The 23149-nt window shown below is 44.7% G+C and overlaps 1 protein-coding gene across 2 annotated transcripts in view; it reads right to left on the bottom strand.

Moving 5' to 3' along the window:
• Ptprb (protein tyrosine phosphatase receptor type B) overlaps nucleotides 1–23149 on the bottom strand; it is a 107574-nt gene that overhangs the window by 8771 nt on the left and 75654 nt on the right. For both annotated transcript variants that reach the window (XM_021656151.2, XM_021656152.2), the window contains 12 exons: nucleotides 21041–21284; nucleotides 18568–18674; nucleotides 14940–15039; nucleotides 14001–14084; nucleotides 13889–13906; nucleotides 13697–13778; nucleotides 13058–13148; nucleotides 12292–12368; nucleotides 10477–10611; nucleotides 9028–9150; nucleotides 8381–8544; nucleotides 5035–5170 (listed from right to left, as the gene is read on the bottom strand). In XM_021656151.2, the coding sequence (XP_021511826.1) occupies nucleotides 5035–5170; nucleotides 8381–8544; nucleotides 9028–9150; nucleotides 10477–10611; nucleotides 12292–12368; nucleotides 13058–13148; nucleotides 13697–13778; nucleotides 13889–13906; nucleotides 14001–14084; nucleotides 14940–15039; nucleotides 18568–18674; nucleotides 21041–21284 (1361 nt within the window). The remainder of the gene's footprint in view (nucleotides 1–5034; nucleotides 5171–8380; nucleotides 8545–9027; nucleotides 9151–10476; nucleotides 10612–12291; nucleotides 12369–13057; nucleotides 13149–13696; nucleotides 13779–13888; nucleotides 13907–14000; nucleotides 14085–14939; nucleotides 15040–18567; nucleotides 18675–21040; nucleotides 21285–23149) is intronic.

Here is a 23149-nt window from a genome sequence, read left to right as displayed (position 1 = left end):
TGGAAGAGATAAGCTGTGAATGAACTCTGTTATACCCAGGCCAGAGCTTAGGAATACATTGTTCAACAGTGATTCACCACGGGCTTCGAAACTAATTACTCTCTATTAATTTGCCTTGTCTTAAGTATCAACTTTTCTTTTCCCAATAGGATATCCCTTCAAAAACTGATTACTTCTAAAATCATCAAGTTGTTACTGTAGCCGCCCCCCCCCACTTAATTCTTAATGAAAAATAGAAAAAAAAAAAAAACTAAACTAAACCTCAAGACACAAAAGAATTTTTTTTTTAATTGGGGAAGCCCTGGCTAAATGCTGACATATCCACTTCCATTTAGCCCCACCAATCTTTTCAGTATTGTGTCGGATTTATGATATTACATGTATGGCCATTCGGTTCATGGCTCCTAAGAGATAGGTTAGCACGAGGGCAGACATGTGAGCGAATACCTAGAAGATAATAAATTAGAATTATGTATAAAGGTTCATGCAGGACAGGAAGCTCTTGAGATCATTTGGAGAGAGAAAATATCAAGCTAGAAAAGATGACCTTGAAAGAACCTGAATAAAGTAAGACATCCCACGTGACAAATATAACGTGAAAGTGAGTTGGGAGTCCAGTGTGGCTAAAATACAGATTGCCTGGGTCATGGGTGACCTTCAGGATAGTCTTTTAAATGAGACCTGAGATACTTCATCCCACAATGTCCTGGTGTCTCCTCATGACAGCAGTCAGAATGCCTGACAAAAACCACTACTATATCCCTCAACAAGGTCTTACTATAGCAAAGTGTCTCTCTCAGAGTTAGGCTACAAATCTGTCCCAAGGCAGAAGGCTAAAGAGGGAAAGATGCTTGCAAGTCCCCTATTGCCTCTTTGTCTAGAAATCCTTGCTGTTTGTGTAACCGTCAGAAATGATGATGACCCATATTCCTTTGTATCCCAAAGTCTCAAGGTACAAGAAAACTGAGATCACCTGTCACTGTAGACTCAGACAAATCAGGGTAGAGCTCAGAAATTCCTTTTTCCTGTTCTGGAGCCATCACCCACAGGCCCTGTGCTGTGAGTTATAGCCCTCTGTATCCATGCCCCCTCATGTAACCAAACAAGTCAGGCAGTCCCTGGAGAGGGGAATCCAAGACTACAAAGACTGTAGAAATTTTTCCAGTGTGACACGGGCTTAAAGCCACACAAATAATGCCTGATTGCTGTCTGGATTTAGGTTGGCTAAGGCCCCCCCCCCAAAAAAAAAGGAGAGAGGAAAATTATATCAACTTTATATTTCAGGGTTATTTTATTTTCAAAGTCAGAGAAATGTGCAAGGGACAAGCAGGGCACTGGAAGTGGTTCAGGATTCCATGCGCTTTTTATCTCAGTCAACAGGCCCCTACCCTGGGCCAATGCGTTGACTCTGAGACAGCTCAGTGCTAGCTGTATAAGCAAGAGGGCTTGAGGCTGGCTCTCCAGAACTCATAACAAGCCAGATGTAGTGGTGCATGCCTGTAGTCCCAGCAATGGGGAGGTAAAGAGAGTTGTACTCCTGGGGTTTACTATGAGTGATTCAGAATCAAAGTTCAGTGAGAGACCTTGCCTCAAAAAATAAGGTGGACAGCAACTGAGAAAGACATCCAGTGTTCCCTTATCGCTTCCACATGCATACAATACACATTCCTACTCACACAGAAAGGATATGTACGTGTGTATACCATGTTCATGGATACCTCCCAAAAGGTAGTGAGTTTGGTGTTGAGCATTTTTTTTTCCCAAGACAGGGTTTTTCTGTTTAGCCTTGGCTGCCCTGGACTCACTTTGGAGACTAGGCTGGCCTTGAACTTTCAGAGATCCGCCTACCTCTGCCTCCCTGAGTGCTTGGATTTCAGGCATGCAGCACCGTACCCACCTTGGTGTCGAGCATTTTGAGTTGGAGATGAGTGTAACATGTAGGCAGAATGGCTCAGCGAGCAGGTACTTAGATAAAAGTTAAGGAAACAGGGACAGGGACGGGGGATTAGGTTTGGGAAAGAGGAGTGTGTGCCTAGGAGGGGAGGACATGGCCCAGAGTGAAAACTGAGAGAAATAAAAAGATTTACTGTATCTGGAGCTCAGATACTGAAAATGCAAGTAGAGAGAAAAAAAGCACAGACTCTTCAGAACAGTGGGAAAAGGAGAAGAGAAGAACAGAAGGAAGGGGCGATGTCTAAAGAGGAGGAGATTTGGTCCATGGCAGGTGCCTCTGCTCTGAAAGCCAGGCAGTGATGCTTATAATAGACACCCTGTTTGGGGCCAAGAGTTTGGACAGGTTCATGGAAGTGATACATAGCCCAAGTTGTATTTCAAAGTAACCAGGAGCCCTAATATACACACAGACACCCTCCCACACACACGGCTCAAGATTACTTACAATGTATTAGGTATTTACTCCCCAACCTTCAAATTAATTATAGTCTGAGTTTGTGGGAAGTGATGCTGAAATGAGACACTGGCGCCGACTTTTTAGCAACATAATTGAAGGGTTTTTTTTTCTCATTTGTAAACTAGACTTTAAAAAGTGATACAGAGACAGAAGAGTTTCTACTCCCCAGAGCTCATACAGGGGTGGGGAAGATACGAGTGATATGACCCTGTCCCCTAAATGAAATGACAGATAGACAGCAATCATCGTGAAGTGCGTGGTTACTGGGAAGCCTGATGTGAGAGGCTGGGTCCTGCCAGTGAAGTCACCATTAATTTTGTCTGACTTCACCAAGCAGCACGGACGTGATGACCTGCCTGCCCTCTGTTGTGGCACAAAAGGAGGGACCTGGCAATAGCCGAGGAGCACCGGGACTGTTATAGTTTGCCAAGCCTTGCGCTCTAGTAGCCAGATGACCAAAACCACAAGGACTAGACGACCACCACGGAAATCTGTAGAACGGAGGAGCGGGGTTGTCTGATAAGGAAATGGAACAGAACATGTTGCTGCTATTTGTAGAAGCGGGGGTTTGGGTTAAAGGATGCTGATTACCTAGTTTCCTTAGTCAAGACCCTGCCTCCAACCCACGGTCCTGGGGGAACAAACCTAGAGACCTGTGCACATTAGGTAAACACTCTACCAATCAACTATACATAGCCCAAGTTTTGTATGCTCTTGAATTCTTTCCTATTGAAACACTGAGTCTGTGGTAGAGAAACTGCTATCGTGAAAGCACTAGCTAGTCATGTTGGTACATGCTCAGCCTTATGGTTCTGGGGATTAAGGATTTCAAGTTCAAGGCTAATCTGGCCTATACAGTGAGGTTCTGTGCCAACAGAACAGAACTGACACTGGGAGATGGCTCCGTGGTCAAGAACACTTGTTTGAAGAGGTTCAGAGTTCAGTTTCCAGCACCCACAATGGATGGGGCACCCCTAGCCAGCCGCAGCCCCAGGGGACCCCATGTCATCTTGAGGCCTTGACATGGGGTCCCTCATGTACTTATCTCTCTCTCTCTCTCTCTCTCACACACACACACACACACCTATAAATAAAAGCGAAATAATCCTTAAAAAATCACAATCTAAACAATAACAGAGTGAGAGAGATAAGGAGACAGACAGACAGACACACGCACAACTCAGGGGAGTACAAAGGCGGCAGCAGATCCGGTGAGTAGGCGCTGCCTACAGGAGAGGCCGAAACATAGGCTTCTGCCAAATGTGGCCCAGAAGGTGAGCTCCACAGGATACGAATATAACGCTGCACCAGAAAGAGCTTAGGGGACAGTGCTTTTAGAACTGCGCATTCGACAAAGCTCAAAGGTAACCTTGCTGCGGGATGCTGGTTGCGGAGCCCTGTTGCCTGTACGGTTTCCATGGCTACGGTGACTGGATGGTAGCAAGTAGATAGAACTTTTTATCCATGGAAAGCTTTTTAGATTTTGTCTTTTCCCTCTGAGTTACTTGAACGAAGATTTGGGAAAGCCAATGAGAGAATCCGGGCTTTAGAGGGTGCTGATGAGAGAGTGAAACGTGTTTGGTATATGTGGGGTTTGTGTGTAGACTGACTGTGGGGCCATGGAGCGATGGCTCAGTATTCAAGGGCCTAGGATGGTCCAGAACAAGGTCCAAGCTTGCTTACCTCATGGCTATGGATTACTTTCCCAACATAATATGTATATTAATTAAATTATTTGGGAATATCATACAATGTATCCTAATCACACCAGCTTCCCATTGCTCCCAGCTATACCTGTACCCTTGTGCCTTGCCCCCCCCAAAAAAAAACCACAACAACCAGCCAAACAAACAAACAAACAAACAAACAAAAAAGCCCAACCAAGTCCAATTTGTGCTACCCATACACTCAAGACAGGGTTTCTCTATGTAGCCTTTGCTGCCCTGTAACTAATTATGTAGACCAGGCAAGCTTCAAACACTACCTGCCTCTGCCTCCTGAGTGCCAGGATTGAAGGTGTGCGCCATCACTGGCCAGCAGGACTATGGATTTTGTACAAAACTTTTTAGCCTCTGGGCCTCAGCTTTCCAGGTTGGAAATGAAAATAAGTACCATGGGACATTGTCTTAAAAAAACAAACAAAACGCCCCAAACCAAACTGAAAACAACGAAAAACACCTACAAATGTCAAAACAGTGCTCAAAGGGAAACATGTAACCTTCCTTCTATACAGCTCTTGGGGTATGCATTTGAGATGAGGATGCAGATGGAGAGGGTGGAGCTGGGGAGAGAAGAAAGTCAGAAGCTTCCTTATGGAAGCTCCTGTGCTTCTCCACCAGCCTGCCTTAAAATGAGCTCCTAAGTGGGCTGGGCTAGCCAGTTCCCCACATATAAAGCTTTTCCAAAATATTCTATCTCTCTTCCTGCTTACCTAAGTAGATTCTTCCCTGAGGGGCTCAGGAAAAAATACACCTAATGCTGAAGGCCAATGAGATTTGCTTCAAAATATGAAGTCCTGGAAAATGTGTATGTTCTCTTCTGTCTCTTGCTCAAGTGTCCTGACAGGCTAGGGAGCGGTGGATTAGGTGTGCGGAAGGCACTGGTGTCCATCTTGGAAGGCTTACCTCCGTCTGGACCATGTGGACCCTGTGCAGTCTAAGGTCGTGCACTGCTCCGTAAATGTCCACAGCATCCTTTGAGTCCAACTGCTGGAGGATCCGGTCCAAGGCAACAAATGTCCCCGTTCTGCCCACGCCAGCGCTGCAGAGAAGCAAAGGGAAGACGGGGGCCTCTGACTTCATTGCCCTTTCAAGATGATAGCAGGAGACTCGGGCCATCTTTCTTCTGTCTCTCAAACTGGGAGAATACAGGCATTCTTTCTTTCCACAGGCATGCTCTCTCTCAGGGAAAGATAAGCGAGAGCCCCTGTGGTCCACTGCTTCCCCATTCCTCCTATCCCTCACCCCACCGCTGTAGGCACCACTCCGACCTCGGTATGTTTCAGGACCATGCCTATTTTTTTTTATACTTTTTCTACATACCTTCAATTCCCAAAAAAGAACATTCCATATGTTTTGAACATTTACTGAAGTGCTAAGACTCTTTCCATATCCTTTTGCCAAGTTCTCTACTCAATATTGTGAGTATTGTTTTGTGGTTTATTCATTTGGGATACAGAAGTAATTTCATCTCTCTCTCCCTCTCTCTCTCTCTCTCTCTCTCTCTCTCTCTCTCTCTCTCTTTCACTTGCTCTTTCTTTCCTTGTTCTTTCCCATCGCTTTATTATTGTTGTTGTTTTGAGGAGGCGCTTGCTCTGTACTCAGGGCCTTTCTGCCTTAGTCTTCCTAGTGCTGGGCTCACAGGCACGGCCATGTGCGCTTGGCTTGACCTCCAACTTCTGTTATCTGTTCTGAGGAGACCACAGACTGCTGCCAGTCCCCTCCATGCTACACGGCAGAAGATCATTTTTGGTTTTTCTATTAAAAACCGTGCAGCAGTGAACATCACTGTGAATCCGTGGGGCAACTTCCGAGCCGGTGATAGCTAGAAAGTCACCGCTGGGTTGGTTGCAGGGGATGATCATTTTTGCTAAAAACTGCTAAATTTCTCCTTCATACAGGATTCTTTGATGCTGTGCCAGTTGGTGATACCAAGATGAATTTGTTCTTATTGAGCACAGACAAAATTAGAACTGGGAATACAGAGAAAGGAGAGCTCATGCCTGTCTGCTCACTGTGATAAATACTTTCATAAGGACTCTGAATAGTCCCACAAGAAATTCTTTCTCATTCCCCATGCATCCCCTGCTTTTCACGCACTACACACAGGCATAGGTTTCCATACCAACGTTATCTTTAGCTTGAGCACTGCAGCAATCCAGGGAAGGCGCCTTGCCACGCCAAGGCGGTGCGGGCACCTCTGCTGGTGGGCCAAGAGCAACTCCTGCCTCAGGTCACTAAGACCAGTGAGACTTCTGACCAAGTAGCGTATGTAATCTCATACCTTTCGTCTTAAAAACTCAACTTTGCCCATATCCGTCATTTACCGTGGCACCCATTCCCACTGCAGGGTTCCACTCTTTCTAAATAAGTATCATTCTTTGTGGACAATCCCTCTGATTGTTTGGGCTGGCAATGAACACATTGAAAGGCACAGAACAATTCTCTGGTGTTCCTGGAAGAAAATGCCTGCCTTTCTTTGGAAAGCTGGGGACGCCTCACTATTTCACATTCGCATTAAAGCACTGGGGTCCAAGGATATAGAAAAGCAGGGCTCCTGGGGTGCGCGGCTGCTGGGAGAAGGTAAAACACTTGCTGTTTTCTTTACTGCAGCAATGCTCTGCCCCTTATTTCCTAGTGCCACTCAATTGGGACGATCAAAGTGTGCTGCAAACATTAATTAGCTAAACACCAGGCTCCCCAGAGAGAGAAAGATAGCATGTTAACTTGATTTTTATGGACAGATGAACTGAAGCGAGGAAAAGTCAAGAGAGAAAAAGAAAGTTTAAAAGCAAAAATTGGCTACAGACTGCTGGAGTGAGTTAGCTGGGTCCTTTTGCTTGTCTGTCATCTGGCTTCATCTGTGTGAGGACACGGCTTTCCCTCCTCTGGATGCCATACATAGCTTCAGAGATCAGGTTCTTATGAGACATCGATCTGTCTGTGGCTTGATCATAAAGCTTCCAGGATTGTGAAAAGTAAATCTCCATGGTTTATAAGTTACCCAGGCTGCAGTAGTTTGTGATAGTAATCCCAGTGGACACACAAACATGCTACTAGACCTGGGGGTGGGGGAGGTCTGCGGCAGGGAGCTTAAAAGATGGATAAGACTTACCCAGGTGATTGAGAGAGAAAGTTATCTCAAGGAGTTAAGAACTGAAGGAAACAGGAATAAGTCTATGCACCAGACCTGGGAATAAAAATGCCATGTTTTCTCTTATGTGCAGGACGGACCTAGGTGAAAGATTATATGAGGTGGTTTGAATGGGAAATGTCCCCGACAGTTTCAGGCATTCGAACACAATCTCCGCTCAGTGGTGCGCTTGGAGATAGGTTTAGAATGTGTGGCCTTATTGGAGGAACTGTTTCATTAGGGGCAGTCTTTGAGTATTTATAGTCATGTTCCACTTCCTGTTTGCTCTCTGCTTCTTGCCTATAGTTCAACATGTAAGCCCTCAGCATGCTGTTCTAACTGCCTTGCTGCTGTCACACTGTCCCTGCTATCATGCCCTCCAACCTCTGCAACTCTAAGCTCAAAGAAACTCCTTCTCCTGTTAGTCGCCTTGTTCAGGGTTTTTTTGTCGCAGTAACAGAAAAGTAACTTATACATTATACATTTGTACATTCCTGTGTGTGTCTGTGTGATGAGACTGTCTCCCCACATGAGAGGAGAGACAGTAATCTTAAGAAAGAATAAGATAATGGAGTACATGTGATAGGAAAGCAGAAGGCGCTAGGAGACAGCTGACCCGAGGAAGGCAGGAGATATGGGAGAGGTCTACGGGGGAGGAAAACACACAAATGTAAAGAATAAGGACATACATGTATGAAAACGTGACAAGGAAACCCACTGGCTTGTATGAAAACATGAAAAAAGTAATTAAAAAAAAATTAGACGCAAGCAAAACAAAAGAACAAACTTGTAGGGTTTAACTTCCGTGTAAAATGGGAGGGGAGGAGACGAGAAATGGAACTGAAGGTGAGATGCGACCCATTATGGAGGACCTGGAAGTCACTTAAGGATTCTATGTTTCATGCAGTAGGAAAGCGAATATGGAGAGAGTGAGGGGGAGAACAAAGTAGGAGGTGAAGAAAGTGGAAAAGCTGAAGCTGTAAAGAAGAACGAGGTTAGGAGAGAAGGAAGAAGAGCATAATAGACGCGGGGTGAGGCAGGCTGGCTGGCGTGGAGGAGCCTTCACTGGCTGCAGGCCCACTCGGCCTCCACCGAGACTGTCTCCCAGGGCGCTCTCACCTGCAGTGCACTACGGTGGGCCCCGCCCCTTGGCTCCTGTTGATGTAGTCCCTGACGGTCCTCACAAACTGGATCAGGGACTGGGTGGTCTCTGGGACCCCATGGTCTGGCCACACTGTGTAGTGAAAGTGGCGGATGAGCCTGTGTGCGTCCAACTGTTCTTCCTGCCAGGGTGGAGAACAGGTGATCAGACGGACAACTGAGAAAAAACGCAGACAGCCTCTGACAACTGTGTCACATAGGAGTTTCCACAGTCCGAACTACAGGCTGTGAACCAGCAAAAGCAGGATTTACAGAGAATCTTCTTTGTAAATTGGGTTGTTTCTCCCTCCACCTTTACTCATTTCCTCTCCTGTTCTCCTCTCCTCTCCTCTCCTTTCCTCTCCTCCTCCTGTCCTCCTCTCCTTTCTTTTTTCTTTCTTCTTCCTGTCCTCCTCTTCTCCTCCTCCTCTTTTCCTCTTCTTTCCTTTCCTTTCCTGAGACAAGGCCTCATGTAGCCTAGGTTTGCCCCAAGCTCTCGAGGTATATAGAGGATGACCTTGAACTTCATTCTGCCTCCACCTCCCAAATGCTGGGATTCCAAATACATACCACAGTACCTGGCTTCTAAGTTGGGTTTTAAAATGAAGTCAAGCATACTAACATACACTGCATATCTTAAATTCCCTGATGGTCCACTCGGGTAGCACGGACTCTGAGACCATCTGCAGGATGAGGTCCCCATAGTAGAGGGGGTCTTGGTCTGCTGGCCAGTAATGGTCACACTTCACCTGGAAGAGAACAAACAGGAAAATGTGTGCCTGGAGACATGACAGCAATGTGGATCTGGACCCTCCCTCCTCAAAGTCCCTTCCTGAGTTAGGGATCCAGATCAGCAGCTAAAACAACCTGACCTTGACTGTTACTTTCTGTCAACCTGCTCATGGCCAGTGACAAAGTAGGTCTACTGTTTCAAGGGATGGCAAGAAACTTCCCCCCAAACAGGCCCTGGTCCCAGTGGTTAGATTCATTCACCCGTGGGACAGCTTAAGGAGTTCTTGATTTATTTTTTTTAACTCAGTGTATGGTCCCACCAGCTGACAAAGAATGATTTAAAACCTCCTGTTCTTGGGCTGAAGCCACAGTGCATAGGATATACACATCCTACAATTCCAGCCAAAGAACCTCAAGGAGAAGGGAGAAGATGTTCTTTCTGAAGAAAGACCTAACCAAGCAGAGGAAGGTACTGTCCTCTTGGACCTATTTGTTTACTTTTTTTTTTTTTTAAATCACATTCTTTACCTGGACCACGAGCCAAAGTGATCTTTGAGATGTTAGAACTCTCAGCTAAACTTTTTTATGCATGAAGAGATAAGGAAAGAGATTTGAGTGTTTTTGGATTATGTCTTGTGGTACCTATTAAATCGCTATCTTTTGTAATATGCGAATTCATTGACTATAAGTATGTATTTGTATTTCTGTGTGTAGACTTGGGTATCAAATTCTATGAACATTACTTTTTTATATGTGGCGAGGCCAGCAGATATAGCTAAATATGTGTACTGAATTTCTGTTTACATGGCTATGCACATAGTTTGGCCATTTCCTCAACACGTGTAGTTATATATAGCTCATATAAATATTGTCAAACAAGGAGAGTCTTGCAGAGAAAGACATAGGTCCTAGTCTAGCCAGGATGATGAAAGATAGTCTGGGAATCCAACATACATACATGAAGCTCTTAAGTTTCTTTTTGATCCTAAAAGTAGCCATATAATATCAAATATTAGAAATGGAGATTATAAATATAAGCGGTTTGACTAATAGCTCATTTGTGTCTGCCAGTACAGCCTAAAATACTTTTTCCTGAGAGGCCCCCTCAAATCAGCATACATGCGGTAGGTAATCTTTCCACCCTTTTGCTTCTGACTCTCCCAGGCTTCACATGCAAATGGGTTTGAGTGAAACGTCTGACCGCGGCTTAGTTCCCTAACAGCTTCTCCCACGGTCTCTACTTGGTTTTGCGGGTGTGACTTTGGATGAGGAGGGAGGGCAGAGGGCCATCAGAATAACAGCAAGAGAGCGGAGCCAGGGAGTCAGGAGGGCTGTTTACTCACTCGGCCTTTCTCAACACACTGGGTCACCATGACGATGTTGTGAACGTTTTGCTCCCACGCCATTTTCCAGAAGTCGTCCTTGGTGCCAGGAAGCGGTCCCTGAGTGGCGATATACTCTCTTCTGAAGTTGTTTCCCTGTGATGGAGTTACAAGACGGAGAATCAGTGACAATGGGCCTCTTTAGAACTGTAAACAAAGAGTTAGCTCGTAGATTAGATGATATGGAGATCTCCAGCAGGCCCTGGAGTTGAGAATAAGAGATGGACACGAGTGTCAAGGCTTGAAAGTAGGAAGGAAAAGGCTAGAGCACTGGACTATTGTTAAAAGGCACATTCCTTTTTATCAGGTGGATCTGTTTGTAAAGGCAAATGGAGGATTCCAGCTGAAATATAAAAAACAGTTTTACTCTAGTTTGTGTGTTTAGTGTTTGTGTGTGTGTCCATGTGTCTCTGTGTGCCTCTGTGTGTGTATATGTGTGTGCCTGTGTGTGTTTGTGTGTGTGTGTAGACTGTGCCGGGGACTGATTTTAGTCTTTTTGGATAATTGGCATCACAATAATTTGGGAAAAAGTGTAATGCAAAGGAAACTCAGTGGAAAATGAGCCATTGATGTCTAGGCTTCTACCAGATAGGGTGGATTGGGTCTGGACTCTCGAGGGTCTGACTTCATCCTAACCATGGTGACCTAGATATTTTTTTGCTAATTCATTCTTCACTTCAGCAATATGGAATTACTTGCAAATCTTAGTGGGAGCTCATTGTGTCATTGCCTTTGCTCAAGATCTCACTATATTGCATCAGCTCTGCCATCCACAACCCAGCCACCCACACGCTGCTTCTCCGCCGGCTAATCTTTATTTATCCTTAGCACCTTGTCTGTCTGACTGAAGTCATCCTTCATCTTTCTCTCTATTGGGTGACATTCTCCTCCTGCATGTTCTGTGGCAACCCCTAATCTCTGCTACCCAGTGTGGTCCTCTGTCTGGCGGGGATGGGATTCCACAGGGCTTGTTAGAAATACAAAATCCCAGGCTCTACCTGCCTCTGCCAGCTCAGCATGGACTGTGTTGAAGGCAGAATGAGGCTGGTGCTCTGTCGTATAGGAGATGCTGTTCTGGCGTGGCAGACACAGCCCTGCCCTGTAACTCATCAATTGTTCAACAGTTCACTTAGAGATATAAGCCCTTGATAGATCTCAGTGGTTGGGTCATAATTATTACTTAATTAGTATGTATTGAATGTATAGGTGATAATTTGAGGTGTTTTCCTACATTATTGGAAAAGCGATCCAGGGCTCAGTGAGGTGACAGAATTCGCTGTGTCACAGAGCCCACCAGGAACAGAATTAGAATTTAAATCTGGGTTTTTCTGACCTTTAACGCCTCTTTCCCTGAGGTACATGTGGGAGGTTGGCAAGACAGAAGCCAACATCAGATCCCAGAACTTAGCACAACTTTGAACAGTGTGTGGTTTCCAAAGGTCCAAATAACAAGAGGTTGGCCCTTCTGGCATGGCAGCCTTATGCACGGGGCCCATCTTCATTGAGCATCTCTAATCTTCCTCATCTCAGGGCCACAGAATGAAAAGAACCTTTAAACACGCATCCTGGGTTCGTGAGAGTCACATCTGACCATCGCCATTGTGAGAAACAGGGCTTAGCAGTAATAGCACTGAGCAGCCTGTATTTTATGGCAACCAGACAGGGTCTTTTAAAATTTGCAAGTGTTTATAGACAGAGCAGGGGGCAGCTCAGAATCTCCTGTGTAGCCATCATCAACGCATCATCCTGGGCACTGTGACCCGGAAGTTCACTTACAGGGATGTAGCTGGCATTGATGTAGTCAGAGCATGGGTCATCGTCCACATTGGACAGCTTCACTCTCGAGGCATCGTCTGCAAGGAGAGTTATCGAAAGATGTGCTGCTGTGCCTTGGGGTCAATTTCTCATTTATGCAACGTGATATTACGATTGCTTTATCTCTGATCCTCAGGGCAGCCTCAGGAGAAGCGTTCCTATGTCTGTTTAATAGGTGGGGCTCCGACAGGGTAACTAACTCGGGGCATGTGACACAGTTGTCTTACAAACAATGGGCGCAAGAGACATTGTGAATCCCCAGCCGTGGTTTTATTTTTGCAATGTTCCACTTGCTTACTGCAATGGCCAGCTAGCTCTCTTCTACTTCTGGAACAAATAGTATCCAGAAAAACCCCCTTCGATTGCATTCCCTGATTGGGTAGGCTGCTTTTCTTAAAAAAACAAAACAAAACACTGACTAGAAACTATAAAGTGAACCCAACTGAGTCTGTCGGAGCCCTGCTCTGAACTCTGCTAATTCTCTGAGTCTCCAGGGAGAGTAAGGACAAGGCAGATTGCTAACTGGTAGCCATTACCCTGTGACAGAAGTGCAGGAACACATGAATTGTTCCTTAGGACCCTAGAGCATACATAGCCAGGTATTCTACACACGCGCATGCGCGCGCGCGCACACACACACACACACACACACACACACACACACACAAGTGTGACCGTTCACACGGCTTTTGTGTGATAGCCTCATGAATTCCAACCCAAAACTTACAGGGCAGTATGTTGTTATATCGATTTTTTCCTCGGTTCTCAGGCAAGAGGGCAATATCACATGATTGGCTTCGACCCACGTCTTTCAAGTCCTGGTTGCAAATGGAGAATATGAAACCAAAAATAAGGCAACTCATACAACCCCTGAGACACAGAATAACTAAAGATGTGTACATGAGTTAGAATTTACAGAACAGCTGTTCCATACACACGGGCTCTGATCCCACAGCTCCACGGGGGAGGGGCGCCTAAGACCATCCTACAGAGGAGCCTTAGAGATGATAAATGCATGCTCCGGGACACAGGTGCCGGAATTGTGTTCAGAGCCTGGGTACTCGTTTCCAAACCACCTCATTTGCCAGACAAGCAAACGTCCAGGCTGCGGAACTGACACCATCGCCACTGAAACGTGTTCAAACGTGTTCATTTTGTCCTACTACCTGATCCAGAAAGTACTTTGCTATGCGGTTTGAGCTCAAGCTGGCCCCTGAGAATAGGTGGAATGCTGTTCGAGGAGCCGTGCCCAACAGTAGTGCTATTCTGAGACCTTGAACATCCCAACTGTGAGTTCACAGTGACATTCAAGAAGGGAGTCTACGAATGAGGAGCAAAATCTTCCCTGGGCCTGCCCGAGTGGTACCTCATATTCCTTGGATAGAAGGTAGTTGGAGTCAGCCTGGAGCTTCATGAAATGTCCTTCAAACTGATTTATCTTTATGGGGCTGTAATTAAAAATAAAGCAAGAGGAAAAGGAAGTTACCGAAGTAACAGGAAAAGTGTTATAAACCAGCTTTATTTCAAAAGCAGATTAATTAATACATTTTTCGCTTACCAAGAAGTTTTCCGGTTGCTGTAGACAGACAAAAGAGAAAGAGGAACCCTGTTAGCAAATCTCACAGAATTCATCTTTCAGTAAACTGAGCGAACAAAACGTTGGCACTTACCCTTTCTGGCCCAGATTTAAATGGACAGACAAAGGCCGGTCCCTTCGAATGCTCAGGCGGGCAGATGGCCTTTCCCGGCCGTGGCTGAAACGTAGGACACAGGTTTCTTTATTTTATTTATATTACTTTGGCTGCCTCTCCCCCATGTATAGTGAGGCTGTGCGCACTCGCACACTCATGCAAATGTGAAATCTCCAGATTCCACAGAAGCCTGCACTTAGCCAACATCTCTTTAAGAGGGGAAAAGGAGATGGGAAAAACCGAAGTGTGTGCTAGCTCTCGTTCTTTTTGGTTCTTTCTGAAATTAGCTTGGCTAGTAAATCCCAGGGTGAGGAGGTCAGCCATATTGTTCAGGGCATTTCAGGTACACAGTTTGGAAAATTCTGTCTTCATGAGGATATGTACCACCTCGACTCTTGTGCCTGCACAGAAGGATTTCGTTTCATGTTTAAGGAGCTCTATTGATGGCCTCTCATTCATTGCTGAGGGCCCTGTTCATTACTGGTGTGTGGGAAAGCTGGAGAGCTGGTACTCCCGGACTCAGACTTTGATTCTTGTTCTTTTTCTTTGTCTTCTTTTTTCCCCCTCCCTCTTCTCCTCCCAGTTCCACCCGAATACGACCCTTCCCCCACTCTCCCCTCCCTCCTCCCACAGAAGGGGAAGCCCCCAAAGGGGTACCAATCCACCACAAATCTCAGCAGGAGTAAGTGCAGCCTCTCCCACCGGGGAGGGAGCAACAAAGGAGACCAGCTAGTGGAAAGGGACCTAGCAGGAGGCAAGAGTCAGAGGCGGCCCCTATTCCTATTGTTTGGGGACTAAGCCAACTATAGTGATTTCATCTGGAGAAATGAAGCCATTTTCCCCGTTCAGGCTAAAGGGCATTTTTAGTAGCACCTCTATATTTGTGAGCCTGATCATTAAAGACATGTTTGTACTTACTTAACTTTCTGTCTGCAGATGAAGAAGGCAACAAGGGCCACCAGCATGCCAATTAGAAAGAGGCCAGCACTCACACCTTCAATAACTCCAAACAAGGGCTCTGTGATAACCCAGACAGAAACAAGCAACGAAAGAAGAGAAAATTGGTGTTAAGAAACCATTTTGATGGCTAGGAAAGCTGTCTTCCTAAGTGACATTGTTATTAGTGCCATTCAAGATGCCCGCAGTGAGGTATTGACTCTCCCAAGGCCATGAGCAGGCAGCTCAGATGAAGGGTTGCCTACGTCCTATTATAGTCACATTGGTTCCAGAGTAAAAGTTTACCAACTTTGGGAGTTGATGATGTATCACTCAGAGCTGTGTGACACTGTTAATGGACCTCTATGTGAAGAATTATACAGTCCCTGGGGTTTTAGAAACTCCAGCCAATTAGTAAGTTATTTTGACAACATCTCACATTTATTATCTTTATTTTTCTTTCCTTTGTCCCTCCTCCCTCCCTTCCCCCTCTTTGCACTTCCCTTCTTTCCTCTCTCCCAATCCCTTCCTCATCTCTCTTTTCTTTCTGATTCCTTGACAAGGTCTTACTATGGTGTCTAGATTGGTCCTGTCTTGGATTTCAAGGCTCAGTTGTTCTTCCTATGCTAGCATCCTGATACTTTGGATTACAAATGTGTACCATCACAACCAACATCCCTCAGTTTTATTGAATTATAATTAACAAACCATATAATTCACCCCATCTAAATGGCAGAATTCAATAGTTTTTGGTATACACAGTAATTTTGCACATATTACCACAAATAACTTGATAACATTTTAATATCCAGGGAAGTGGACTCACATCTATTAGTCATTTCCCATTTATCATTTTTCTCTAGCCTGGGCATAGTTAATTTACTTTCCCTATCTATGGATATGTCTACTCTGGACATTTAATAGAAATTAAGTCATAAATAGGTGGCTTTTTGTAACTGGCTTTGTTAACTTAGCATAATGTCTTCAAGGCTTATCTAAATCACATATATCAAGAGTTATTAGTTTTTACAGCTAAACATTTCATTGTATGAACACATCATATATTGTTTATTCATTCGCTGATATATATTCAAGTTGTGTCTACTTTTTTAGAACTTTGAAGGACGCTGCTATGAGTATCCATGTGAGGTTTTGTGCGGACGTGTTTTCATTTCTCTTGGGTATTTACTTAAATGTTGAATTGTTGGGTCATGTGACAGTATATTTTCAGGCGCTGCAAAACCATCTATCTATAGCAGCTATCCTATTTTATCTTCTTCCAAGCAATGCGGGAGGCTCCCTTCACCCAGCAGCCCTTTCGTGGTAAACGCATGGCATCTTTCAGTGGTTTTGACTGGCACTTCACTAACCACTAACGTGCTCATTTGCTTCTTAGCATCTTGAGCATCTTTGGAACAGCTTTGATCCTCTGCTCATTTTATTTAAACATATTTTTAACGCTTTATTTCTTTTTATGTGGACAGTGTTTTACCTGCATGTCTGCATGGACACCGTATGTACCCGGTGCCTGAAGAGCCCTGAAGAGTGTGTCATATCCCTTGCAACTGGAGTTATGGACTGTTGTAAGCCACCACTGAGGTGCTGGGACTCCAACCCGGGGCCTCTGGAAGAGCAGCCAGTGCTCTTAACTGCCAGCTGTATTTGTCTTAAGAGTTTATTGACTATTAACAATTTGCAACTATTTCTCTCTTTTTCCAAGGGTCATCTTCTCAGTTGTTAACTGCTGTCTTTCAAACACAAAAGACTTTCATTTTGGTGAACTAACTCCAGTAGTTTATCTTCTTCTCTTTTTCCTATGTTTTTAATATTTTACCTAAGAAATTGTTTTGTAGCTCAGGGTCACGCAGATTTCCTCCTGTGTTTTCTTTGGAAAGCCTTCCTATTTGTCCTCTCCTGTGTAGTTGTGTGGAGCCGCCCACATTAGGTCTGGTTATTCTATACTGACTTTCTTTACTCAAATCATCACTATCATTTTCCTTTTAATGTGCTTATGGTTCTGCTTTGAATATTTGCTTAGCACTTTCTTTCACTGAACTACATAATATTTTTTTTACATGATGATAGTTCAGATAGGAAAGAATTGTGTTTACAAAATCTCTACTTAATAATAAATTATGGACAAATACATGTAAATCCTCTTAGCTGGCTTCTGATCCATCTTTGGACTAGATGAAGGAGCTTATCCCTGTGTTTGCTAGGAACAGATAGAACGGTCTGGGGGCTGGGCCACCCTTCATCGTGCAGCAGGAGAGAGCAGCACAACGTCCTCAGACGGAAAAGTTGAGCCCTGAGGCAAACCAGATGAGGGAAGTTGTGTCATGGGACAATGTTTCAAGGGACAAGCTGACGGGAGTCACGCGATTCTCAGCGCACTGTTGATAATCAGAGGCAGGGCAGTGCTGAGGCCACAGGGTGTGACAGACTGTGTCTAAATACCAGCTGAAACAGATTGGGCGACTCGCTTAGCCTCTTGGTACCACAGTCTCCCATATTTGAAACGTAGGTGGCAATAGCTTCAGAATCGCCAAAGGGGTGACCAGCAAGGGTCACTCACCATGACTGCCCAAGCTGTCCCTCACACTTAGGACACTGGTTTCCTCCAAACATTTATGCAAAGCCTTTAAAATTTACATTTGAGGTTTTAAAATTATTGTTGCTATTTGCGGTGCTGGGGATAGGATTTGGGCCCTTCCATGTAGCGGGAAGAGCTTCATGGGCACGTGTGCTATGTATGCCACGGTGCAAGATGGGGAGGTCCTCTCCTTTCCTGTGAGGATCCTGGGAGCTCAAGCTCAGGTTGTCAGGCTTGGAGGCAAGCTCTGTCACTGACTGAGCCATTTCACCAGCCCAGGGTTTTTAAATAACATAAAAGAAAACATAACAAACCAAAGGAAGACAAAAATCACCTTTGCCGTTGCGATTGTTGGATATAAAATTAATACTTTAATGGTTTTCCTCATCCCTTCTTTTACATGTACACATAGTGTTTGAGGGGAGCTGTCTCCAAGACTCTCATGCCTAAGTGGTGGTGCATATGACCCCTATGCCCCCTCTGTGCTGTAGGACACCTCTGGATTGACTTAGAATACCGTTGCAATGTGAATGCTGTGTCAGCAGCTGGTAGGCTGTGTTGGTTTACAGAGCAACGGGCATGAAAAGAAAGTTTGTTTAAAACTAGCACAAACACAACTTAGCTCTTGAATATATTTTTGATTCACAGTGTTGAACCTGTGGACACAGAGAACCGACTCTGTATGTGCATTTTCTGTCCCACCTACAGCGAAGAGCCCTTTGTGCCAACTTACACTTTGATCCATGTAAGCTCTTAATATTGATGTTTTTCATTCACTCGGAAATTCATTTTTAGTGGAAGAACATTGTGTACTTCCACCTTCTCTGAAGATTAATCTCCTTCTGGTCTGTTTTATAGAACTGGTGTAATCTCCCTGATCCACATCAGTTCACGGTCACGTGGAGATTAAAATCCAAGGGGACATGAATAGCCTCCCACCATCCGGCAGCTCCCCACCCCTCCCCACTACAGGCTCTTGTGGTTGACACAGTGACTGGCTGCAAGTGTTAGACTTACCTGACTCAGTGGTGATGGGCAAAGAGAAAAATGTATCTGAGTAGAGAGGTTTTGTGAACTCTTTCAAGTCCTCATCAAATAGCTGTGTAAAAGCCCGGATACTGATTCTGAAAGAAAACAAGTTCATTTAAATGTAAATCTGTGCTGGAGCACAGTAAGGTGGGCTGAAGATTGTGTTCAAGGGGAAACGGTGGGTAGCTGGTTGTTTCATATGTAGGGTCAGATGAGTTATGAAATCAGACATGGGTTCATAGAGTCACTCACTGATAATAAGGATAATGAGAGGAAAAAAAACAAACCAAGATCCCTACCATCTCAGAAACTCTAATCCCATGGGGGAAATCAGACAGCAAACCCATAGATACAATGTGTCCAATGGAGTGCCACTGATAAGGAATGAACATGGAATTAAAAAAAAAAAAAAAGAAGCCTGACAACGAGAAGGGTCACTATGGCGATGATCAGCAGAGTTCTGGCCACACAGGCTATTTTCTATGTGGTTCTTCCATGTGCTTTGAGAAGTTACACCTCCTCTTACCAACTCTCTGCTACATTGTCCTCCTCATGTAAAACAACAACAACTACAAAATACAAGAGTGCTGAGGTCTAGAAAACAAATGTGTGCCCTGTGACCTGATGAAGCTGGAAGAATGCGAAACTCTTCAGGGTTCCTCTTGGCTGGTTCCTTTGTTCGTAAACATTCTATGAGCAATTTCGTGCCAAGTACTTGCTGCAGTGTATTGTAATCAATGACACGTCTAGCTCCTCAGTTACCCCAAACCTCCGAAGTGCAACGAAGAGGGCAAGTAATTCTGTAGAGGGAAAAAAATGCAGGACTCAAGGATGTAGGGCTAGGGGCTGTCAGTGAACCAAAGGGCGAATCTATCCGCCAGCTGTGGATGGCAGGTATGGGGCTGGCTGAAGAGTGAGCTGCCTTTATAAGCAGGAGTGGAAAGCATCCCGAAGATCACGAAAACAAATTTCAAAGATTCAGAGATGTAGGAGAGCCATGCCACCGGAAGCTTGTTGGAGTGAGGGGTTAGAGGGCAAATGGTAGGATCTCGAGAGCTTGTAAATGAGTGGGAATCACAGGTGTGGTGTGATGAGGCTTGATCTGTCCCATACATGACTCTTCAGGACAACTCTGTGATGATGTGCAGATGGAGACGGCAAGGACTGGAGAGCTAGGCTGCAGCTTATAGCATGACACAGCTAAAAAGTAGCAGGGCTGGAGCTCAGATGGTGGGGCTTTCCAGAGGGCCTTGGCACTCGCTGGAAGATTGGTGGCCCTGGTCTAGACATAAACGTCATAGTTTCTTACTTGCTTTTCTTGTGGAATACAGTACCGTTGCCCCCTCTGGCTGATTCACCCTGTGCCACTTCAGTTACCTTGTCAGTTGTGGCCCAAAAATGTTACACGGAAAATTTCAGAAATAAATAATTTTTAAATTTTAAACTGCATGCCATTCAGAATGGCAAAATGAAACCTCACATTGTCCTATTCTCTTCCATGCAGAGTATGAAACATTCCTTTGTTCAGCATTTCTGTGTGTGTGTGTGTGTGTGTGTGTGTGTGTGTGTGTGTGTGGTGTATGCCCCCCCCCCCCAGATATGGTGGCACATGCCCTTAATCCCAGGACTCAGGGAGGCAGAGGCAGACAGATCTCTGTAAGTTTGAGGCCAGCCAGGTCTACAAAGCAAGTCCAGGACAGCCAGCGCTACACAGAGAAACCTTTTCTCAGAAAACCAAAAAAAAAAAAAAAAAAAAAAAAGAAAAGAAAAAAAAAATGTCTATAGCCTTATCTTCCAAAACAGGAGCATAGGTTTCCTTTCTCTTGGGGATGCTGATCGCTGATTGGGGTGCCTCTGTTTGCTTTTGGAAACACAATGCAGAATAAGAATGCCACACATTCCTAGGGCTGGAAGTCTGTTAGCTGCAGCTGTGCTTTCTGGGAGCCAACAGCAAACAGCTGTTGCATTCACCTGCCCCTCAGAGAGAAGAACAGGTGTTCCCATTCAACGGTGCTCCCTTCAGTCTGGGTCCAGAGCACTTTTGTATTTATGCACTTTCGAGAGGAAGTATAATTTCAGTCTTGAAAGTGTATGATAGCACTTCATATTGTTTGGGTCTGCCTAAACTCAGTCTATTTGAAGATTTTCACAACAGTGAGCATCGTAAATTACTTGACAAATGCTTAAGCAGTTGCATCAGGGGGGAAAAAACGATCTTTTAAAAGGCCTCGGTGCTTCAAACAATGCGTTGGAACTTCTGTATGATGTTGAAAACCCTGTTTGCACATTATCTGTGAATGGAGGCAGGAGCCCAACTTTTATAAATTACCCTCTATAATATAGAGTACTCTTGCAGTGTAGGCTATTAATCTTCAGGAGCTCATATGTAGCAGGCGCTCAGGCAGCTGAGCACCTCATAATGCGGTACGTCTCTCTAGCAAATGATGGCAGCGCGTCTAACCTGTAGGCGGTGTGTGGCTTCAGCGGTCCATCACAGAAGTGTTGCTGACTGGGATCACATTTGCCGCCAAGGCTGTCCATCTCTCCTCCAAGCTTGATGTTGAAGCTCTTAGAACTGCTCTCAGGACTTTCAGCACATTTGCTGGCAAAATAATTGGTCTGGTAGACATGAACGGAAGCGTTGTGCCTGTATTCCAGGTAGGAAGGGAGAGGGTGCTGTTGTTCTGGTCTTAGCTCATCCATGCCTGCAGGAGAAGACCCACAGTTAAAGACACGTGTGTGTGTGTGTGTGTGTGTGTGTGTGTGTGTGTGTCTGTGTGTGTATGGAGTGCTATATCCCCAAGGCTATATGTTCATCCACTATCTTCTGTTATCCCATGATACAGACTCTGTGATCTCAAAAGATGCGATGAAACTATTTTTTCTTAGGTGAGTGTAAATAATTTTATGATCACACACATGCACAATCAGTTTTCTAGAATATCAAATAATCAGGTACATCAGATAATAACATTGTGCCACAGCTCCAGATGACTGGTAGCTCCTCGTCAAGAGAGGGAAGCTACTTAATCTCTGTACCCTGTCAAACTGACTGTATTTGCAGAAGCTTGAATGACCTGGGAGACAGAGAAAAGATAAGAAAAATCATGTCCCAAGGCAGAGCACTTGTCCCCCAAGGACAACATGCAGATCCAGAGGTGACAGGCTGCTGTTAATCTTGAGTACAATTGGATTCTGGCTCAAATCCTGGCTCGCTCTGAGCACTTCCCAGAATGCCCTCCTTCTCCACCCAGCCTCCTGTGTATTTGGGCACTGTGAACTTTTGATGCTACTTGAGGGAAAAAAAGCATAATTAATAAGGAAAATATTAATAATTAACATGTTTGAGCAAATGTCCTTGTTGTATACTTGAGCATCTTTTGGATATATGCCTGGGAGTGGTATGGCTGGATCTTGAAGACTATTCCTAATTGTCTGAGAAAACACCAGATTGATTTCCAAAGTGGTTATACAAGTTTACATTCCCACCAGCATTAGAGGAGGGTTCCCCTTTCTCCATATCCGCTCCAGCATGTATTGTCACTTGAGTTTTTGATCTTAGCCATTCTGATGGGTAAAAGGTGAAATCTCAGGGTTGTTTTGATTTGAATCTCCCTAATGACTAAGGACGTCGAGCATTTCTTTAATTGTTTCTCTGCCTTTCTATATTTCTCTGTTGAGAATTCTCTGTTTAGCTCTGTACCCCATTTTTTAATTGGATTACTTGATTTGTTGCTTTTTAACTTCTTTAGTTCTTTATATATTATGGATATTAGCCCTCTGTCAGTCTGTAGGCTGTCGTTTTGTTCTGACGACAGTGTCCTTTGCTTTACAAAAGCTTTTCAATTTCATGAGGTCCCATTTACAGATGTCCCTCAACAGAGGAATGGATAGAGAAATAGTGGTACGTTTACACAATGGAATACTCTCAGCAATAAAAAACAAGGAAATCATGAAATTTTCGGGCAAATGGTGGGATCTAGAAAAGATCATCCTGAGTGAGGTATCTGAGAAGCAGAAAGACACACGCGGTATATACTCACTTGTAAGTGGATATTAGACATATAATGTAGGATAAACATACTAAAATCTGTACACCTAAAGAAGCTAAGCAAGAAGGAGGTAAGATGATCAATCCTCATTCAGAAAGACAAACGGATGGACATTGGAAGAAGGAGAAAACAGGAAACAGGACAGAAGCCTACCACAGAGGGCCTCTGAAAGACTCTACCCAGCAGGGTATCAAAGCAGATGCTGAGACTCTTAACCAAACTTTGGGCAGAGTGCAGGGAATCTTATGAAAGAAGGGGGAGATAGAAAGACCTGGAGAGGACAGGAGCTCCACAAGGAGAGCAACAGATCCAAAAAATTTGGGCACAGGGGACTTTTCTGAGACTGATACTTCAACCAAGGACTATCCATAGATATAACCTAGAACCCCTGCACAGATGTAGCCAATAGCATCTCAGTGTCCAAATGGGTTCCCTAATAATGGTAACAGGGACTGTCTATGACATGAACTTAGTGGATGGCTCTTTGATTACCTCCCCCTGAGGTGGGGGAGCAGCCT

This window comes from Meriones unguiculatus, chromosome 2 (assembly GCF_030254825.1).
Source record: "Meriones unguiculatus strain TT.TT164.6M chromosome 2, Bangor_MerUng_6.1, whole genome shotgun sequence".
Classification (NCBI taxonomy): Eukaryota; Metazoa; Chordata; class Mammalia; order Rodentia; family Muridae; genus Meriones; species Meriones unguiculatus.
This window is presented reverse-complemented; position numbering and strand designations above follow the sequence as displayed.